At 48.6% G+C, this 21,656-nt stretch overlaps 1 protein-coding gene across 3 annotated transcripts in view; it reads right to left on the bottom strand.

Annotated features, from left to right (window-relative positions):
• SLC25A16 (solute carrier family 25 member 16) overlaps positions 1 to 9,674 on the bottom strand; it is a 65,081-nt gene extending 55,407 nt beyond the window's left edge. For 2 of the 3 annotated variants that reach the window (XR_016222219.1, XM_002718453.6), the window contains exon 1: positions 9,404 to 9,674. Coding sequence is in view for 1 of the 3 variants with exons in the window: in XM_002718453.6 (XP_002718499.1) it covers positions 9,404 to 9,527 (124 nt within the window). In the remaining 2 variants the exon portion in view is untranslated. The remainder of the gene's footprint in view (positions 1 to 9,403) is intronic. The other variant, XM_089314950.1, reaches the window with a different exon arrangement.
• Between the last annotated feature and the right edge of the window lie 11,982 nt (positions 9,675 to 21,656).

Below are 21,656 nucleotides of genomic sequence, written 5' to 3' on the forward strand. Positions count from 1 at the left end.
GAGCAGCAGGTACCCATATGGAATGCCAGCACTGTAGGCTGGGGCTTTAACCTACTGCACCACAGGGCTGGCCCCTCTAATAATTCTTAAGACTAAACCATCCAGGTGGGCATTTGGCCTAGCAGTTAAGACATAAGACATTACTTAGTATGCCCCCAAACCATAATGAAGGCTCATCTCCTGATTCTAACTTCCTGTTAGCAGGTGACAGCTCAAGTACTTGGGCCCCTGCCACCAATGTGAGAGACCTTGACTGAGTTCTGGACTCTTTCACTCAGCCCTGGCTGTTGCAAGCATTTGGAGAATGAACCAGCAGATGAGAGATCACTTTTGTGTATTCCTAGCTTTCTCTTTGTCTCTCCACCTTTCAAATAAGTTAAAAACATACAAACACACACACACATACACACACACACCCATATAAAGATCTGTATGCAACTTCTTGTAATCACTTTATTAAAATAGCCAAAAAATATAAACAAAATTTTCATCAACAGATGAAAACTGGTACATCCACACAAAGGAATAATGATCACTGGTTGAAAAGGAATTTACTACTGATAAATGCAACATGGATGCATCTCAAATTCCTTTAGCTAAGAAAGCCACAATCAAAATATTACATATTGTATGATTCCATTTATATAACACCCTAGAAAAGACAAGACTACTGAGGGAAAAAAAAAAAAAACCAAATCAGTGGTTGTCAGGGGCTGAGATAAAGGGAGAATGACTTTTACAAAGAGAGGTGGAAACATTTTGGGGTGATGAACTATTCTATATCTTGACTTTGGTGGTCATTATACAACATGTTTCAAAACACATTTAACTATATACTTAAGATGAGTGGATTCTACTGTGTGTATATTTCATATTTAAGAGATGAAAGCTGCTGGCTGGTGATTAGGTCTTGGGGGCTCTACTCTCAGAAGGCATTAATGTAAGTCCCTCAACTCCCTGATGAGTTTCCATGAGAGCAGATTGTCTGGGGGCAGGTATTGTAGCTCAGCAGGTTAAGCCACCACTTGCAATGCTAGTATCCCACATTGGAGCACAGGTTCAAGACTGAGCTGCTTCACTCCCAATCCAGCTCTCTGCTAATGCATTTGGGAAAGCAGCAGCAGGTGGCATGAATACTTCGGCCCCTACCATACACATGGGAGCCCCAGATGGGATTCAGGCTCCCAGCTTCAGCCTGGCCCAGCCATGGCTGTTGCAGCCATATGGGGAATGAACAAGCAGATGGAAGATCAACAGATAAATCTCTTTCTCACTGTTCCTTTCAAATAAGTAAATATTCTTAAAATATTTATTTATTTTGAAAGTCAGAGTTAGAGAGAGAGAGAGAGAAATCTTCCATCTGCTGATTCACTCCCCAGATGGCCACTAGGGATGGGGCAGGCTGAAGCCAGAGGTCTGGAACTTCAACTGGGTCTCCCACATGGGTGGCAGGAGCCCAAAGACTTGGGCCATCTTCTTCTGCTTTTCCCAGGCCATTAGCAGGGAGTTGGATTGGAAGTGGAGCAACCGGGACTCGAACCGGCATCACAATCGGCAGCTTTACCCACTATACCATGATGCTGGCCCCTAAATAAATAAATCCTTAAAAAAAAAAAAAAAGCCAGCCCCTCCCCGCCCCCACCAAAACTCTCTGGCTTCCTGTCTCACCATGTAAGTCCTCCCTCTCCCCAGCACTCTCACCATGGTGCTATCCACTATGTTGTGATATAGCCAGAAGGTCCTTGCCAGGATGACAGAACCATGCCCACAAACCTTCAGAACTGTGAGCTAAATAAACCTCATTTCTTTATAGAGTTAAAAACAAGTAAGTAAGTTATATTTCAGTAATCCTTTTTAAGAAAAACTCTGTAACTGTCAAAAAAACAAACAGCTGAATCAAGAGTCCTTTGAGTGTATCCTATACTTTCTGTCTCCAATTCCTTTCCCCCTTACAATAGCTATTTTGTACTGAAGTATAAGTTGGAAACAGAACACTGCACAAATTTTAAGAATGTCATTTCATGCATGAAATTACTGCAAAGGAACACACCCAAGTAAGGACACCCAGGTCAAGAAAAAGGTGTCCAGAAGCCGCTCTCCTACACTCCCCAAATCACCATCTGCCCCTCATTCTCAGAGGTAATCAACCACTCTTCCAACTTTTTAAACCTATATTTAGAAAGGATAGTATTTTTAATTCATGTTTTAATTCCATTTTCAAACAAATGTTTACAGATTTTGTTTTTGTTTACTTGGAAGTCAGAGTTACAGAGAGGAATGGAAAGACAGAGATATATATAGAGAGAGATCTTCTATCCACTGGTTCACTCCCTAAACAGCTGCAATGCAAAGGACTGGGCGAGGCAGAAGCCAGGAGCTTCATCCAGATCTTCCACACGGGTGCAGGGTCCCAAAGATTTGGGCCATCTTCTACTGCTTTCCCAGGCTCATTAGCAGGAAACTGGATCAAAGTAGATTAATGGGGACTGGAATCAGTGCTCATATGGGATGCTGGTGTGGCAGACAGCAGCTTAACCCACTACACCACAATACCAGTTGTCGCTCCCCCTCTTCGCAGACACTAAACCCTGCCTAGGCTTCATATCCGAGTCACAGCACCATTATGTTGCTCCCCCTCTTCGCAGAGGAACGACACTAAACCCTGCCTAGGCTTCATATCCGAGTCACGGCACCATTATGTGGCTCCCCCTCTTCGCGGAGGAACGACACAGGACCCTGCGCTGTTCTTTTGTCTGCTCGGCCCTCCCCGGGTTTGCTGCTGGTTCTTCCCGGGTTGGCTACCGACCCTTCCACCTCCGTGGAAGGGCGGTTCCCCCTGCCACTTTCCCCACTTCCGCGGGGGAGCGGCACTCCGCCAGCCGGCTCTCTTGGGGGCTGCTCAGGTGTTCCCCTTAGATGTTCCTGGTGCATGTTGTCTCTCTCCTCCTTTATAGTCCTCTTCCACCAATCCCAACTCTGCTACCCACACGCCGAGGACGCTGCTCTCCTCCAATCAGGAGCAGGTCCTGCTGTTTATTGGTTGAACTGGAGGCAGCTGTGTAGAAGCTGTTTCTCCCTTCTCAGCGCCATATTGTGGGAGAGCAGATGCATAGAATAAGTCTTAATTCCAGTAACTTAGTCTAGTCCGAGTTGCTCCCCACAGATCCCCCTTTCTTTTTATTTTTGGCGTTGAAACGCGCCTGTCTTCGGTGCCCCGCGGCACACACTCTGCTCTGCTTGCTAGAGTTGCCCACAGGTGCTTACAAGCCCTACCAATCAGACAAACCGAATCCGGGTCCTCTCTTCGCCATGTTGTGAGGAGGTTTTTAGGCGCTGATGCGTGCCTGAGTTCGGTGCCCTGCAGTGCATGCTCTGCTCTGCTAGAACTGTCTGCAGGTGCTTACAAGCCCTACCAATCAGGCAAACCGAATCCAAGCCTTCTCAGTGCCGTATTGTGGGGAGACTTATTGATGTTGATTCATGCCTTTCTTAGGTGACCTGCAGCGCATACTGCCTGCAGGTGCTTATCGTCTTACTAATCAGGCAGACCGAATCCAAGCCCTCTCATTGCCATGTTGTGGGGAGGCCTTATTTTTCTCTATTTCTCTATCTCCGGGCATTCCTATTTCTCCTATTTCACTTCTATCTGCCAGCATTCCTATTTCTCTCATTTTACTTCTAAACTTCTGTTTCTCTTATCCCCGCGGCTTCCCGGCGCCCGCCCCGAGGCAGCTTCTCGGTGCCTCGCCCCGCGGCGGCTTCCCGGCTTCGCAAGCACTCCGCGGTCTCCGTGCCCTTCGCGCCTGCACCACGGCCTTCGCACTAGCCCTGCATTCCCTATCTATTCGCCCCCGTGCGCTCTCCCCACTTGTGCCCTGCGCGCTCTCTCTGCGCGCGGCGGCTTCCGCGAATCACACAGCCTAGTTCACGTTTCCGCCACCGGTATTCAATCTAAGTTCCCTGGGCTAACCTGGCGAATTCAACCTGGCTCACGTCTCCGCTTCGGTTTGGCTTCCCGTCTTTTGCTCCCCGGGCTAATCTGAAGGATTCCAACCTAGCTTACGCATCTCCGCCTCTGGTTTTAGCTTTTCGCCTTTTGCTCCCCGGGCTGACTTGACGAACCCCAAGCTAGCTTCCGTCTCCACCTCAGCCTGCCCCCGCGGCTTCATCCTCCCTAACATTTTTCTCTACCCGGTATGTTTCCTAACTTTTCTTCCAACAATATTCCCCTCTCATTTCTCCTGGCTTCTCCCCACAGTCCGTATCCAAGTCTAAGTTTCTTCTAGGTTTCACTTTCGCTTTTAATCTCCTAGCTTCCCCGCCATAGTCTGCATCCGAGTCTAAGTTTCTTCTTGGTTTCACTTTCACTTTCAATCCTAGCTTTCAATCCTAACTTCTTTCCCACAGTCCATATCCGAGTCTATGTCTAGGCTTTCGATAGCTTCTTCCGGCACCTTTTCCGTCCGGCTTTTCCCTAGGCTCTTTGCTAGTCTCTCTCTCCGGTATTTTCCCACTTCTTCCCGTTTCTTCCCGCTTCTTCCCTCCTAGGTTTCCTATCTGAGTCACAGCACCATTATGTCGCTCCCCCTCTTCGCAGAGGAACGACACTAAACCCTGCCTAGGCTTCATATCCGAGTCACGGCACCATTATGTCGCTCCCCCTCTTCGCGGAGGAACGACACAGGACCCTGCGCTGTTCTTTTGTCTGCTCGGCCCTCCCCGGGTTTGCTGCTGATTCTTCCCGGGTTGGCTACCGACCCTTCCACCTCCGTGGAAGGGCGGTTCCCCCTGCCACTTTCCCCACTTCCGCGGGGGAGCGGCACACCGCCGGCTGGCTCTCTTGGGGACTGCTCAGGTGTTCCCCTTAGATGTTCCTGGTGCATGTTGTCTCTCTCCTCCTTTATAGTCCTCTTCCACCAATCCCAACTCTGCTACCCACACGCCGAGTACACTGCTCTCCTCCAATCAGGAGCAGGATCAGCTCCTGCAGGTCATCACTCAAGTTGGTGAGAGGCAGCTGCGTAGAAGTTGTTACTCCCTTCTCAGCGCCATATTGTGGGAGAGCAGATGCATAGAATAAGTCTTAATTCCAGTAACAGTCTAGTCCGAGTTGCTCCCCACAACCAGTCCCTCCAGACGTTTTTTTTTTTTTGGACAGGCAGAGTGGACAGAGAGAGAGAGACAGAGAGAAAGGTCTTCCTTTGCCATTGGTTCACCCTCCAATGGCCGCCACGGCTGGCGCGCTGCGGCCAGCGCACCGCGCTGATCCGATGGCAGGAGCCAGGTACTTATCCTGGTCTCCCATGGGGTGCAGGGCCCAAGTACTTGGGCCATCCTCCACTGCACTCCCTGGCCACAGCAGAGAGCTGGCCTGGAAGAGGGGCAACCAGGACAGAATCTGGCGCCCCGACCGGGACTAGAACCCGGTGTGCCGGCGCCGCAAGGCGGAGGATTAGCCTAGTGTGCCACGGCGCCGGTGACTTTTTTTTTTTAAAGATATTATTTACTGTATTTACTATGTAAGAAAAAAGAAATATATATACGTTGGTATATATCTTGGAACCACTAGATCATATGTCATATAAATGATCAATGTATTTATAGTTAGTTACCAACCAGTTCCTCAAAGTGGTTTCCTACCAGCATAAGTACATAAAAGTCCCAGTTACTATCATTTCCACACTCCCAAAACACTAGTTCAGTGTTTAATCAACATCACAAAGTTTAATATGTCCAAAAATGAACTCTGATCTCTTCCCAACAACCACCATGGAAGGTACTCCAATAATAACATTTTTATAACAGGGGTGGTAGGCGTTGTATTGCAGTGAGTTAATCCACCCCTTGTGATGGCGACATCCCAAGTTCTGCTGCTTCTCTTTAAAAAAAAAAAAAAATTTATTTTATCTATTTGAGAGATAGTGTTACTGAGGGAGAGGCAGAGACAGAGAGAGAGGTCTTCCATCTGCTGATTCACTCCCAAAATGGCTACAGCAGCCAGGGCTGAGCCAGGATGAAGCCAGAAGCCAGGAGCTTCTTCCAGGTCTCCTATTTGATGCAGGGGCCCAGGCACTTGGGTCATCCTCTGTGGCTTTCCCTAGTGCATGGGCAGGGAGCTAGATCAGAAATGGAGCAGCCATTACTTGAACCAGCGCCCACATGGGATGCTGGTATTACACAGGCAGTGGCTTTACCAGCCACACTACAACACCAGTTCCTGCTGCTTCACTTCTGATCCAGTTTCCTGCTAATGCATCTGAGAGGCACTGGAGACTGGCCCAAGTACTTGGGCCCCTGTTGTCCAAGTTGGAAAGTGGGATGGATATGACTCCTGGCCCAATCCTGGCTGTTGCAGACATCTGGGGAGTGAACCAGCAATTGGAAGATCTCTGTCTTTTCCTGTCTGACACTCTACCTTTCAAATAAATAAAATAAATCTTTTTAAAAATAAAATACATTTTTTAAAATATTTATTTGAAAGGCAGAGAGAGGGAGAGACCGAGATCTGGCATCTGCTGGTTCATTCCCCAAATGGCTGCAAACGCCTGGGCTGAGTGAGGCCAAAGCCTGGAACCAGGAGCCAAGAGCGTCATCTGGGTCTCCCATGTGGGTTTAGGGGCCCAAGTACTTGGGCCACCCTTTGCAGTTTTCCCAGGCACATCAGCAGGGAGCTGAATCAGAAGCAAGTCAGCATGGGCCGGCGCCACGGCTCAATAGGCTAATCCTCCACCTTGCAGAGCCAGCACACCGGGGCACACGGGGTTCTAGTCCCGGTCGGGGCGCCGGATTCTGTCCCGGTTGCCCCTCTTCCAGGCCAGCTCTCTGCTGTAGCCTGGGAGTGCAGTGGAGGATGGCCCAAGTACTTGGGCCCTGCACCCGCATGGGAGACCAGGAGAAGCACCTGGCTCTTGCCTTCGGATCAGCGCCATGCGCCGGCTGCAGCGCGCCTGCCGCAGCGGCCATTGGAGGGTGAACCAACGGCAAAAGGAAGACCCTTCTCTCTCTCTCTCTCTCTCGCTGTCCACTCTGCCTATAAAAAATAAAAAGAAAGGCAGCAGGGACTAGAATCAGTGCCTGTATGGGATGCTGGCATTGCAAGCAGCAGCTTAAGCCATTATGCCAAAACGCAGGCCCCAAAAGAATCTTTATAATGGTATACAAGGTATACTCCTTTTTGGCTTCCCTTTCTCTGATCTCCTTTTTTTTTTCTTTTCTTTTTTCTTTTTTTTTTTTTATTAACTCAACAGAGTTAGACAGCGATAGAGAGACAGAAAGGCCTTCCCTCCGTTGGTTCACCCCCCAAATGGCTGCTACGGCAGTCACTACGCCAATCCAAAACCAGGAGCCAGGTGCTTCCTCCCGCTCTCCCATGCGGGTGCAGGTGCCCAAGCACTTGGGCCATCCTCCACTGCCTTCCTGGGCCACAGCAGAGAGCTGGATTGGAAAAGGAGCAACCAGGACTAGAACCCGGTGCCCATATGGGATGCTGGCGCCACAGGCGGAGGATTAACCAAGTGAGCCACAGTGCCGGCGCTAATGTCTTTTTTTTTTTTTTTTTTTTTTTTTTTTTTTACAGGCAGAGTGGACAGTGAGAGAGAGAGACAGAGAGAAAGGTCTTCCTTTGCCGTTGGTTCACCCTCCAATGGCCGCCGCGGCTGGCGCGCTGCGGCTGGCTTACCGCGCTGATTCAATGGCAGGAGCCAGGTACTTATCCTGGTCTCCCATGGGGTCCACTGCCTTCCCAGGCCACAGCAGAGAACTGGCCTGGAAGAGGGGCAACCGGGACAGAATCCGGCACCCCGACCAGGACTAGAACCTGGTGTGCCGGCGCCGTAAGGCGGAGGATTAGCCTAGTGAGCTGCGCTTCTGGCCTCTAATGTCCTTTGATCAACACTTGCCTGAGTCATAGGTCTTGCTGTTATGCTTTGAACAGACCAGGCCTTCTCTAGCTTTGCAGGTTTTGCTCTAGCTTTACACTCCACCTGCAATGCTCCCCCTTAGACATCAATTTGCTAAACTCCCTTGCATCCTCAAGTGTTTGCATCCTTTTTAATCCTGCACATACCCCACTTCACATCTCTGCATGCTCTCCCTTTCACTGCTTCTTGGGCATTCACCACTTTCTAGCATACAATATAACTTTTTAATTTTGTTTACTGTCTTTCTCCCCACAATTCCCCAAGCAATGTGAATTCCAGGAGGACACACATCTTTATTTTGTTCTGTGATGTATACCAAGCACAAAGCAGGCACATAGCTGGCACTCCAATATTCCTGGCAGGAATGAATGTCCTTTTTCTCAGAAGAAAAAAATCACCAATTTTTACAAGATTCATTTATTTGTATTTGAAATGCAGAGTGACAAAGAAAAGGGGGGAGAGAGGGAGAAAGCGAGAGATCTTACATCTGCTGGTTCACTCCCCAAACCGACAGCCAAGGCTGGGCACATCAAAGCCACGAGCCTGGAACAACATCCAGGTATACTGGTGTTACAGTCTACAAATCTTACTTTCTGTAAGTCCTCATAATGTAAGACTTTTAAAATTTCCAGCCTTAATTAAGTGATGACAATTCAGACAAGCAATTATGGGAATGCAAAGATTGAAACATCTCTTGGGAAAAGAACTGTGGCACAAAGCAGGTTAAGCCGCTGCTTAGCATGCCCACAGCCAGTATAAAAGTGCTGGTTGCAGTTCTCGTTCTTCCTCTTCCAATCCAGGGAATCAGCAGGTGACTCCCACTTGAGAGACCTGGATGGAGTTCGCGGCTTCTAGCTTTGGCCTGGCACAGCCCTGCTAGTTATAGGCATGTGGTGAGTGAATCAGCGGATGGAAGATCTCTCTTTGTTGCTCTACTTTTCAAACAAATAAAAATAAATATCTCTGAAAAGATTTAAAGGTGTCTTTATAAGTAGGCAGAAAGCACAGGAACCTGTGGCTCCACAGTCATACTAACAGCCGAGCTTGTCAAGTAGTTCTGGCAGTTTAAAACAGTTTAAAGAGAATCACCGGAAGCAGATTTGGCTGTAAAGTTTAACAAAGCTTTCCAGTCATCTTTAAAAAGCTAACCCCTAGTAATTGTTTTCCTATAAGCAAACAGTGAAATCCAATTCTACATTTGGTCACCTACGGTCTTTGTAAAACGAAGAGGTATCCAGCGGGTTGCGTTAAAACCTGGGGTCTTTCTACGCGGTCCCAACCCTGAAGGACACTCTTCTAGTTCAGTCCTTCCACCTGCCCGGCTTCTCCCACGACAGCCCAAGGCCCGCTCCCCAGGACCCGGCTGTCACCAGCTAGGTGACTATCACTAGAAAGAGGTTTCAGCAGGGCACTGTAGCATATGCTTGCAACTGCCCTGCCCGCGACCCTGCCCCGGCGACCAGGTCCTGCGGACGGACACCCACCTCCGGCCAGGAAGGAGCGCAGCCAATAGAAGTCTCGGCGGGCGGTGGACCCTCCAGCCCCTGCCGCCTGCGGCATTGCGGGAGGGGGGTCGGCCGCTGCCAGGGCCGCCGCGGCTGCCGCCATCAGGAAAGGGCCGCGTCGGGAACTGCGGTTGCCAACTCACAAAGCACAAGCCAGGACCATGACAAGAACTGGCTGTGCCAGGGTGCCGACCGCCGCGCGGGCGGGGCCGAATACACCAAGCAGGGCGGCGCGGCGCGGCGCGGCGCGTGTTGATGGCGTGACCGTGGGGCGGGGCCTGGGTCGCGGCCGGAAGTGCTCCGGGAGGAGCGGGGTGACCGACGAGGCGAGAGCTCCGTAGGGGGCGTCCCCAAACCCCCTACTGCCTGCTTCCTTTTGCAGACCCCTTCTGTGCTGACTGAGGGAGAGAAGGATGGTCTGCGGGAGGGCCCCATCGAAGTCAACTGCCTCGGAAAATTCTCCTTCGAACATTGACCTATATTAGCCGCTAACCTGCACAGGGCTAAAATGCACTCTTTTATAACCACGTTAGGGCACCTCACCCACTCCAGGCATCTCTGAACTTGCTCCCATTTCCCACCTAATTGCTCTGGCTTCTCAGAGCTGGTCCCTGAACCTCAGTTTCTGCCCTGCCTAAATTTCCATTAAGCTTCTGGTCCATCCTTAGGACCTCTGCCCACTCCACCCCATCTCCAAATTGCTAAGCCAGGTTATTCTTTTACCTGGGACCCTTAACACAAACAGCTCTGCCATTGTGTTTGTGTCTTCTGCTTAGTTCTGAAATTCTGCTGAGCTGTACTCTACCGACCCCAAGACTGCCCCCACCCAAGTCTTAGGAACCTGTAATTTCTTCTCCCTTGTCCTGCTGCCCTACAAGGCTCTATTTCTTTTCCTTTTTCAATTATTTATTTATTTAAAAGAGTGGTCCGGAGCCGGCTCTGTGGCGCAGCAGGTTAAAGCCCTGGCCTGAATCACCGGCATCCCATATGGGCGCCAGTCCTAGTCCCGGCTGCTCCACTTCTGATCCAGCTCTCTGCTGTGGCCTGGGAAAGCAGTAGAAGATGCCCAAGTCCTTGGGCCCCTGCACCCACGTGGGAGACCTGGAAGAAGCTCCTGGCTCCTGGCTTCGTATCGGTGCAGCTCCAGCTGTTGCAGCCAGCTGGGGAGTGAACCAGCGGATGGAAGACCTCTCTCTCTCTCTCTCTCTCTCTCTGTAACTCTTTCAAATAAATAAAATAAATATTAAAAAAAGAAAAGAAAAGAAAAATAAAGAGTGGTCTGTCATCCTCTGGTGCATTCCCCAAATACCAGTAACAGCTAGGGCTGGGCAGAGCTGAAGCTGAAATTCATCCGGGATCTCCTAGGAGGGTGACACTGACCCATCACCTGATGCCTACCAGGTTGTGCACTGGCTGGAAGCTAGAATCAGGCGTGGAGCTGAGACTCACATGCAGGCATTCTCTATGGGAAGTCCTAAGTGGCATCTTAACGGCTAGGTGAGATATAAAACCTAAGACTCTATTGCAGGGCCCTGTGTTGTGGTACAGCAGGTTAAGCCACCACTTGGGATGCCCCCTTGGAGCGGCAGCTGCTCTGTTTCTGATCCAGCTCCTCCTAGGGCACCTAGGAAGCCACAGAAGATGGTCCAAGTATTTAGGCCCTTGCTACCCATGTGGGAGGTCAGGATGGAGTCCTTGGCTCCTAGATTCAGCCTGGCCCAGACATAGCTGTTGCAGCCACTTAGGGAGTGAACCAGTGAAAGGAAAAAATCTCTCTCCCTCCCTCTGTCCTTCTCTCTCTCTTTTTCTCTGCCTTTAAATAAATAATTTTTTTAGAAGATTTATTTTATTTATTTCAAAGGCAGAGTTAGAGAGAGGGGGAGAGACTGAGAGACAGGTTTTCCACCCACTGGTTCACATTCAAAATGGCTGCAATGGCCAGGGCTGGGCCAGGCCAAAGCCAGGAGACCCTTCTGGGTCTTCCACATGGGAGCAGGGGCCCAAACACTTGGGCCATCCTCTACTGCTTTCCCAGACACATTAGCAAGGAACTGGATCGGAAGCAGAACAGTGGGGATTCAAACCGGTGCCTATATGGGATGCTGGTGCTGCATGCAACAGCTTAACCTACTATACCACAGGCCGGCCCCACATAAATCTTTATTTATTTATTTATTTTGACAGGTAGAGTTAGACAGAGAGAGATAGACAGAGAGAAAGGTCTTCCTTCCGTTGGTTCACCCCCCAAATGGTTGCTACAGCTGGCGTGCTGCACCGATCCAAAGCCAGGAGCCAGGTGCCCCTTCCTGGTCTCCCATGGGGTGCAGGGCCCAAGTACTTGGGCCATCCTCCACTGCACTCCCTGGCCACAGCAGAGAGCTGGACTGGAAGAGGAGCAACCAGGACAGACCCCAGCGCCCCAACCATGACTAGAACCCGGGGTGCCGGTGCCGCTGGTGGAGGATTAGCCAAGTGAGCTGCGGCGCCAGCCAACTCATAAATCTTTTTTAAAAGTATCTATTGGGGCTGGCGCTATGGTGTAGTGGGTAAAGCCGCTGCCTGCAGTGCCAGCATCCCATATGGGTGCCAGTTCAAGTCCCGGCTGCTCCACTTCCGATCCAGCTCTCTGCTATGGCCTGGGAAAGTCCTTGGGCCCCTGCACCCGCGTGGAAGACCTGGAAGAAACTCCTGGCTCCTGTCTTCAGACTGGCCCAGCTCCAGCCATTACGACCACTGGGGGAGTGAAGCAGTGAATATAAGACTTTCTCTCTTGGCCGGCACCGCGGCTCACTAGGCTAATCCTCCGCCTTGCGGCGCCGGCACACCGGGTTCTAGTCCCGGTCCGGGCGCCGGATTCTGTCCCGGTTGCCCCTCTTCCAGGCCAGCTCTCTGCTATGGACCAGGAGTGCAGTGGAGGATGGCCCAAGTGCTTGGGCCCTGCACCCCATGGGAGACCAGGATAAGTACCTGGCTCCTGCCATCGGATCAGCGCAGTGCGCTGGCTGCGGCAGCCATTGGAGGGTGAACCAACGGCAAAGGGAAGACCTTTCTCTCTGTCTCTCTCTCACTATCCACTCTGCCTGTCAAAAAAAAAAAAAAAAGACTTTCTCTCTCTCTGCCTCTGCCTTTCAAACAAATTAAAAACTCTTTGAAAAAAAAAATGAAAGTTGATTTACATTATGTCTGAAAAATGATTCCTACTTCATTTAGCCTGCACAAATTCTCATGTCACAGAGCTCAGTCTGTGTATCTCTCCTGTAATAACACTCACTCTCAGGAGTTTCACCCAGTCTTGGGTTTGTTTGTTTTTAAGATTTTATTTATTTATTTGAGAGGCAGAGCTACAGAGAGAAAAATCTCCCTCCACTGGTTCACTCCCCAAACGGCCCCAAATGGCCATAATGAAGCCAGGATCCAGGAGCTTTTTCTGGATCTCCCACGTGGGTTCAGGAGATATGGGGAAAGGCCATGAGCAGAGAGCTGGATCTGAAGAGGAGCAGCCAAGACATGAACTGGTGTCCATATGGGATGCTGGCCCATATGCCACAGTGCTGGCCCCCAACCTCATTGTTTTAAACACCACCTATCTGCTGCTGCCAACTCTCCATATCCAGTCATCCCTTCCCACTCTTCAACGCCGATGATTCACATCTACAACATCTCCATCTGTGTGTGTAACTAGCACATATTTATCATACTCAAAACTAAATTCCCAAAAACAAAACAAACTAAATTCCCGATTTTCTTTGTCAAACATGCTATTCCTGCAGCCTTCCAGTTCTTCAGTGAGTAGCAATGCCATCCTCCCATAAACCTTGATTAATTTCCCAATTTGTCTTCTTGCCTTCTCTTGCCCCCTGCTGTCTGTTCTCCACATAGCAATCAAAGTAATTCTAAAACCTGAAACAAATTTTATCATTCCTCTTCCCAAAATCCTTTGATGGCTTCCAGTTTCACACAGAAGAAGTCCCATTGGGAATGGTCCAGTGAATTCCTCCTGTGCATCTCTGACCTCAACTGGGACTCCGTTCACTCCTTCAGTCGCTCTGGCTGCTGTGTGGTTGCTCCAAACACCAAGCACCTGGGGCAAGTGTTGTAGCAGGGCAGCTTAAGGCCTTGCTTCCGATACCTGCCTGGGGTTGAGTATGGCCTCTGTCTCTGCTTCCTTCCTCCTGACCAGCTTCCTGCTAAAGCTCTGGGAGGCAGCAGATGATGGCCCAAGTACCTGAACCCCTGTCACCTAAGTGGGAGACCTGGATGGAGTCCCTGCTCCTGCTTTGGCCAGGGTATCCTGGACATCTGGAGAGGTCATTAGTGGATTCTCTCTCTCTCTCTCTCTCTCTCTGCCTTTCACATACATAAATACATCTTAAAACAAATGTGCAAACCAAGCACCCTTCCCCTCAAGGCCTTTGCACAGCTGTTCCTCTGCTCGTACTGCTTTTCCCCTTAGATATTCTGTGTAACTTCCCCTTCCCTCCTAGTCCTTAAAGTCTTTACACAAATGCCACCTTCCCCTAGAGGCTTTTACCAGCTGCTATATCTAAATTCACCATCCACTATACCCTCATCTCTACCACAATTCACCCTCTTTCTTCTGCTTTAAATTTTTTCAAAGCATTTTGCAGCCACTCATATATACACTTATTTATTTATTTATGTGTGAAATATTTTAACTTTATTTATTTGAAAGCCAGACGATCAAAAAGAGATTTTTCACACATTGGTTCATTCCCCAAACAGGCCCAGGCTGAAACCAGGGTTCTACAACTCAATCCATGTCTCCCACATGGGTGGCAGGGCCTCAGTGCTTGAGTCATTACTGCTGCCTCCCAGGTGTGTATTAAACAGGAAGCTGGAATCAAGAGTGGGGCCAGGACATGAACCCAGGCAGTGGATGGGATACGGGCATCTCAAGAAGCATCTTAACCACTATACCAAACACCTGACCCCGAAATGATTTTTCTTTGTTTTTCTTTGAAAGGCAGAGTGACAAAAAGGAAGAGAAAGAGAGAGAGAGAGCATTTTCATCTTCTGGTTCACTCTCCAAATGCCTGCATCAGCCAGGGCTGGAAAAAGCCGAAGTCAGAACCGTCCAGGTCTCCCACATGGGTGGCAGGACCCATGTATTTCGTCCATCGTGTACTGATTCGTAGGTGCACAGCAAAAAGCTGGATTGAAAGCAGAGGCAGGACTTGATGCCAAGTACTCCACCATGGCAAGCAGACATCCCAAGCTGGTGCTTTAACCCCCTGTACACAACACCCTGCCTACCCAAGTTTTCCCCCACCAGAATATAAACTCCATGAAGATAGAGATTATCTGCTTTGTTTATGAATGTGTTACTTGGCACTGAATAACAGATAAATATTGATAAATCTACTTAATGATCAAGCCTTGGGGGCCGGTGCTGTGGCATAGTGAGTAAAGCCACCACCTGCAGTGCCAGCATCCCATTTGGGCGCCAGTTCAAGACCTGGCTGCTCCAAAAGAGAGAGAAAAACGCCGCTGTCCTTCCAGGAATTTCTTCAGTTCCAGGACAAATGTGAATCTAATATTAAAATATATATAATACACAAACATGGTAAAAAATGAGGGTGCAGACAAAAGACAGACCAAGCTTGCCAGTGGTCATCAGGGAAGGAGGTAGTTGAACTATTGTTTGGCTAAGCCTGGGCTCTGGCAGACACCCACGCAATCAAATAAGGAACCAGAACTTGTTAAAAGAACAAGGAATAGTCCAGTGTGCCTAGCTCATGTTCCTTGACCCCTATCCTGGGACTCCCCAGTTCCTGTAAGGCATACCACTGACAAATAACATGAGAGAAGTAGGTCAAGGTTGTACCATAAACTGTTTTCATCTTGGCTAAAGGGTTTAGATTGAATCCAGTAGATAATAAGAAACTGGTGATGTGGGGAGCAGCTCGGACTAGACTAAGTTACTGGAATTAAGACTTATTCTATGCATCTGCTCTCCCACAATATGGCGCTGGAAGAGAAGAAAACAGCTTCTGCACAGCTGCCTCCAGTTCAGCCAATAAACTGTAGGACTTGCTCCTGATTGGAGGAGAGCAGCGTACTCGGCGTGTGGGCAGCCAAGTTAGGATTGGCAGAGGAGGACTATAAAGGAGGAGAGAGACAACATGCACCAGGAACATCTAAGGGGAACATCTAAGGGAACACCTGTGCAGCCCCCGAGAGAGCCAGCCGGCGGTGTGCCGCTCCCCTGCGGAAGTGGGGAATGTGGCAGGGGGAACCGCCCTTCCACGGAGGTGGAAGGGACGGTAGCCAACCCGGGAAGAACCAGCAGCAAACCCCGGGAGGGCCGAGCAGACAAAAGAACAGCGCAGGGTCCTGTGTTGTTCCTCCACGAAGAGGGGGAGCGACATAATGGTGCCGTGACTCGGATATGAAGCCTAGGCAGGGTTTGGTGTCGTTCCTCCACGAAGAGGGGGAGCGACATGGTGATAGCTATGTTTTAGAAAAACTAATTCGAGAGAGATGGATAGGATGACTGGGAAAGCAGTGACAGACCTGACAGTAGGAAAACCAATCAGGAAGCTTTTGCAACAATCCAGGCAAGAGGGCAGGTAGGAGCATGGAAATGAGGTGATCAGGAAGGAAATGGATAGAGAAGAGAGAACCTATGACCTTGCTAAGAAATTAAATATGGAGAGCAAGGCCAAGGTACAGGAAAGCCAAAGCTGCTGCAGAGATCTTTTTCATTTTTGCTGGATTTTTTTTTCTATACTTGATAATGGCATGAACGGAGTAGGCAAGACAAAACAGGCACTTATTTAAGGCCCAGAAGGGGGATGAGGTTGGTTGGCACAAACTGTAAAGGCAATAAAAGCATACAAAAGCACCAAAAGGCTCACACTTGGATAATACATTTTTTTAAATAGACATATTATATTTACCATACAACCATATGGAGCCTTTTTTGAGTTTCCTCCCAACTCCATATGTACCCAATCATATCATGATATAGGGAGAAGGGGTGGGCGTTGCAGCACAGAGGGTTAAGCCCCTCCCTGGGGTGCATACATTCCATATCTGAGTCCATGGAAAGAGTAACAGCTATTCCTCCTGCAATCCATATTCCTGCTAACGTATTTTAGGAAGCAGCAGATAATAACTCAAGCACTAGGGTCCCTGCTACCCACACTGGAGACCTAGCTGGAATTTCTGGCTCCTAGCTTTGCCGTGGAACAGCCCTGGCTGTTGCAAACATTTCAGAAGTAGACTGGTACGTGGAAAATCAACCTCTCTTTCTCTCCTTCACTCTCTCTCTGCCTTTGAAGTAAATGAAAACAAATAAACATTAGGGGCTGACGTCATGAAGAAGCAGGTTAAGCCACAACCTGGAACAACTGCACCCCCTTATCAGAATTCCAGTTCCAGTCCTGGCTGCACCACTTCCAATCCAGCTTCCTGCTAATGCACCTAGAAAGAAGCAAATGACAGTCCAAGTGCTTGGGACCCTGCCACTCATGTGGGAGACCAGGACAGACTTCCTGGCTTCAGCCTGGTCCAGCCATAACTATAGGCGTTTGGGATGTGAACTAGCAGATGGAAGATTTCTCTGTGTTTTCCCTTGTCACTCTGAGTTTCAAATAAATAAATGTTCTTTTTTTAAAAAAAGGATTTATTTATTTATTTGAAAGTCAGAGTTACACAGAGAGAGGAGAGGCAGAAAGAGAGAGAGAGAAAGTCTTCCATCCACTTGTTCACTCCCCAAACGGCCGCAACGGCCGGAGCTGAACCAATCTGAAGCCAGGAGCCAGGAGTTTCTTCCAGGTCTCCTACATGGGTGCAGGGGCCCAAGGACTTGGGCCATCTTCTACTGCTTTCCCTGGCCATAGCAGAGAGCTGGACAGGAAGTGGAGCAGCCAGGTCTTGAACCGGCGCCCATATGGGATGCTGGTGCTTCAGGCCAGGGCATTAACCCACTGCGCCACAGCGCCAGCCCCTAAATAAATGTTCTTTAAAAAAAAGTACAGAGGAATCAATGTGCATTTTGATTAAATATTATCTTAGACCTTAGCAATTTTATTTTTTTAAATGCCTTTTTTTAATTTTTATTTTTTTGATAGGCAGAGTTAGACAGTGAGTGAGAGAGACAGAGAGAAAGGTCTTCCTTCTGTTGGTTCACCCCCCCAAATGGCCGCTACAGCTGGCACTGTGCCGATCCGAAGCCAGGAGCCAGGTGCTTCCTCCTGGTCTCCCATGCGGGTGCAGGGCCCAAGCACTTGGGACACCCTCTACTGCACTCCTGGACCACAGCAGAGAGCTGGACTGGAAGAGGGGCAACCGGGTCGGAATCCAGCACCCCAACTACTAGAACCTGGGGTGCCGGCGCTGCAGGCAGAGGATTAGCCTAGTGAGCCACGGCATCGGCCAGCAAATTTCAAGTCTTCTTTTATGTACTCTGTTTTAGACCACAGATCATTAACTTGAGTTTATATTTACTAGGAATGAGTGTGAGTTTCAAAAATTTGGAAGTCATAGATAATTTGCCCACTATATATCACTGCTCCAGTAAAATTTATCTATAGATAAAATTTTAGGTATTGTATATGTTACACAATTTTGCATAAAATAAGACATCTTAATTTTCTTTTCCATATGCATAAAGTATGACATTGTAATATATCAGGCAAAATGCCATATGGATTCTGGCAGGACACACAAAGATCAGTCAGACCCACAATGATCACTGGGGTGTGGGATGGATCAAAGATGAGGAATTCTATCTTTGACTTGTCATTGCACACTTTCCACATAGTTCAATTTTTTAAAACCATATTATGATTATATTTTTGGCTGTAAGTAATTAGATACTAAAGAATTCCATGGGGCCGGTGCTGTGGTACAGCGGGTTAATGCCCTGGCCTGAAGCACCAGCATCCCATATTGGCACCAGTTCTAGTCCCGGCTGCCCCTCTTCCGATCCAGCTCTCTGCTATGGCCTGGAAAAGCAGTGGAAGATGGTCCAAGTCCTTGGGCCCCTGCACCCACGTGGGAGACCCAGAAGAAGCTCCTGGCTCCTGGCTTTGGATCGGCACAGCTCCAGCTGTTGTGACCATCTGGGGAGTGAACCAGCGGATGGACGACCTCTCTCTCTGTCTCTCTCTCTCTAACTCTTTCAAGTGAATAAAATAAATCTTAAAAAAGAAAAAAAAAAAGGAATTCCATGAGATAAACATAATTTCTTCTATTTCATTTATCTTCTTTATTTATTTATTTTCATTATATCTGAAAGGCAGAGAAGCAGAACGAAAGAGACAGAGAGAGATCTTCTACCAACTGGATCATACCCCAGAGGTCCACAGTAGCTAGGGTTGGGCAGATCAAAGTCATGAACAATGAACTTGACCCCTTTGGATGGCAGGGACTCAGTACCTGAGCCATCCTCTGCTGCCTCCCAGGCTGCACATTAGCAGGAAGCTGGTTGCAATGCAGAGGAGCCTGGACTTGAACCAGGCACTCCAATGTGGGTTGTGGAAGTCCCAAGCAGTGAATTAACCTCTGCACCCAATGCCTGCTCCAAGTCAACTATCTTTACTCTAGAAATAATATACAGTATTCTTAAATAAGGAAGTTAGAATTTCATGGCTAACGTGCACAGGTACTTGGGGAATGTTAGTAAACAGAGATGTTTCATCAGGAAAGCAGGGATTTTAAGAAATTGCAGATTTCTATTTGATTTTGGTAATCAGATATTTGTTAAAAAAAAAAGAAAGAAAACTGATATTCTCTGGTCAAGTCTTTTTCTACAGCATATCAAATCCACACATTAACTATTAACTTCCTGCCAATACAGTGTGGGGTAAAAGAACAGGAACATGGAATGTCTGCTTCACTCCTTACTAGGTGAGTGACTGTAAGGATTTACTATATGATCTTTAGTTTATAACCAGTGCAATGTGGGTGACTCTTCCTCTAAGCTATGGTATGAACATGAAATACAATATTTTAGGCATAGGCCTCACCACAGCACTTAATGCCTAGTAAGTGATGCATATTCCTCTCTTTTCCTTAATATGTGCACCACTAGGCCTTCAGAACAAACCACTTTTAGTCAATAAATACTGATTACCTTTAGTGTGCTAGACATTATATTAGGTGGTTGAGATATAAAAATGAGTAACATTGGGCCAGGATTGTGGCACAATAGGTTGAGCCCCTGCCTGCAGTACAGGCATCCTATAAGAGAACCAGTTCTACTCCCAGCCAATCCAGCTCCTTGCTAATGTGCTGGGGAAAGCAGAGGAGGATGGCTCAAATACTTGGGCCCCTACAACTCACCTGGGAAACCCGATGGAGTTCCTAGCTCCTGCCTTTGGCCAGAACCAGCCCCAAATATTGTGGCCATTCAGGAAGTGAACTAGTGTATGGAATATCTCTTTCTCTCTGTCTCTCCCTCTCTGTCACTTTGCATTTCAAATGAATAAAATCTATCTTTTAAAAAATATGTTTTGGGGAAGTACGGTGGCACAGCAGGTTAAGCTGCCTTCTGCAATGCCGGTATCCCATATGGTTGCCAATTCTGATCCAGCTCCACTTCCGATCAGCTCCCTGCTAATGTGGCTGGGAGAGCAGTGGAAGATATCTCAAGTGCTTGGGCCCCTGCACCCACATGGAAGACCTGAATGAAGCTCCTGGCTCCTGGTTTCAGCCTGACCCAGCCCTGGTTTCTGTGGCCATTTGAGTAGTGAATCAGAGAATTGAAGATCTTTCTCCTCTCTTTCTCTTTTTCTCTGTCTCCGCCTCTCTTGCTATAACTCTTTCAAATAAATAAATAATTATTGGGGGCTGGTGCTGTGGCACAGTAGGTTAATCTTCCGCCTGTGGCACTGGCATCCCATATGGGCGCCGATTCTAGTCCCGGCTGCTCCTCTTCCAGTCCAGCTTTCTGCTATGGCCTGGGAAAGCAGCAAAAGATGGCCCAAGCACTCGGGCACCTACACCTGCCTGGAAGACCCAGAAGAAGCTCCTGGCTCCTGGCTTCAGATTGTCCCAACTCTGGCTGTTCTGGCTATTTGGGGAGTGAATCAGCAGATGGAAGACTTTTCTCTCTGTCCCTCTCACTGTCTGTACCTTGACCTTTCAAATAATTAATAAAATCTTTTTTTTTTTTTTTTTGGACAGGCAGAGTTAGACAGTGAGAGAGAAACAGAGACAAAGGTCTTCCTTTTACTGTTGGTTCACCCCCTAAGTGGTTGCTATGGCTGGCGCGTTGTGGCCAGCACAATGAGCCGATCCGAAGCCAGGAGCCAGGTGCTTCCTCCTGGTCTCCCATGCAGGTGCAGGGCCCAAGGACTTGGGCCATCCTCCACTGGCCATAGCAGAGAGCTGGACTGGAAGAGGAGCAACCGGGACAGAATCCGGGGCCCCAGCCAGGACTAGAACCTGGGGTGCCGGCACCACAGACAGAGGATTAGCCTAGTGAGCCACAGCGCTGGCCAAATAAATAAAATCGTAAATAAATAAATCTTTTAAGAAATGCTTTAAAAAATGAGCAACATAAAATTCCTACAAGGATATTTATAACAGAGCAAGCAGCTACAAATAGTAAGTATAGATTGTCAGTTATCTGTACTAAATTACCATGTACCTGGAGTACAGAGAGGTATGAAGTGGGAACAGATCAGTTTCATGGGAGGGACAGGGAGATTAGGAAAAGATAGAGACTTCACTTGAGGCTTATTTTTTCTTCTAATTTATTTTTTTATTTTTCTTGAAAAGCAGAGTTACAGAGGAGGAAGGACAGAGGAATTTTTTATCTGCTGGTTCATGCCCCAGATGGCCACAACAGCTAGTGCTGGGCCAGGCCAAAACCAGGAGACAGAAGTTTCATCCAAGTCTCACATATGCGTTCAGGGGGCCCAAGCACTTGGGCCATCTGCTGCTGCTTTCCCAAGCCCATTAGCAAGGGGCCATATCAGAAGTGGACCATCTGGGACTTGAGCCAGAACCCATATAGGATGCTGGCATTGCAGGCAGCAGCAATCCATTGCTCCATAGCACCAGCCTCTCAAATAAACTTTTTTTTTTTAAGATTTATTTGAAAGAGTTACACAGCCCGGCGCCGCGGCTCACTAGGCTAATCCTCCGCCTTGCGGCGCTGGCACACCAGGTTCTAGTCCCGGTCGGGGCGCCAGATTCTGTCCCGGTTGCCCCTCTTCCAGGCCAGCTCTCTGCTGTGGCCAGGGAAGTGCAGTGGAGG

Source organism: Oryctolagus cuniculus, chromosome 15 (assembly GCF_051225735.1).
Source record: "Oryctolagus cuniculus isolate XC-2025 breed Fujian yellow rabbit chromosome 15, ASM5122573v1, whole genome shotgun sequence".
NCBI lineage: Eukaryota > Metazoa > Chordata > Mammalia > Lagomorpha > Leporidae > Oryctolagus > Oryctolagus cuniculus.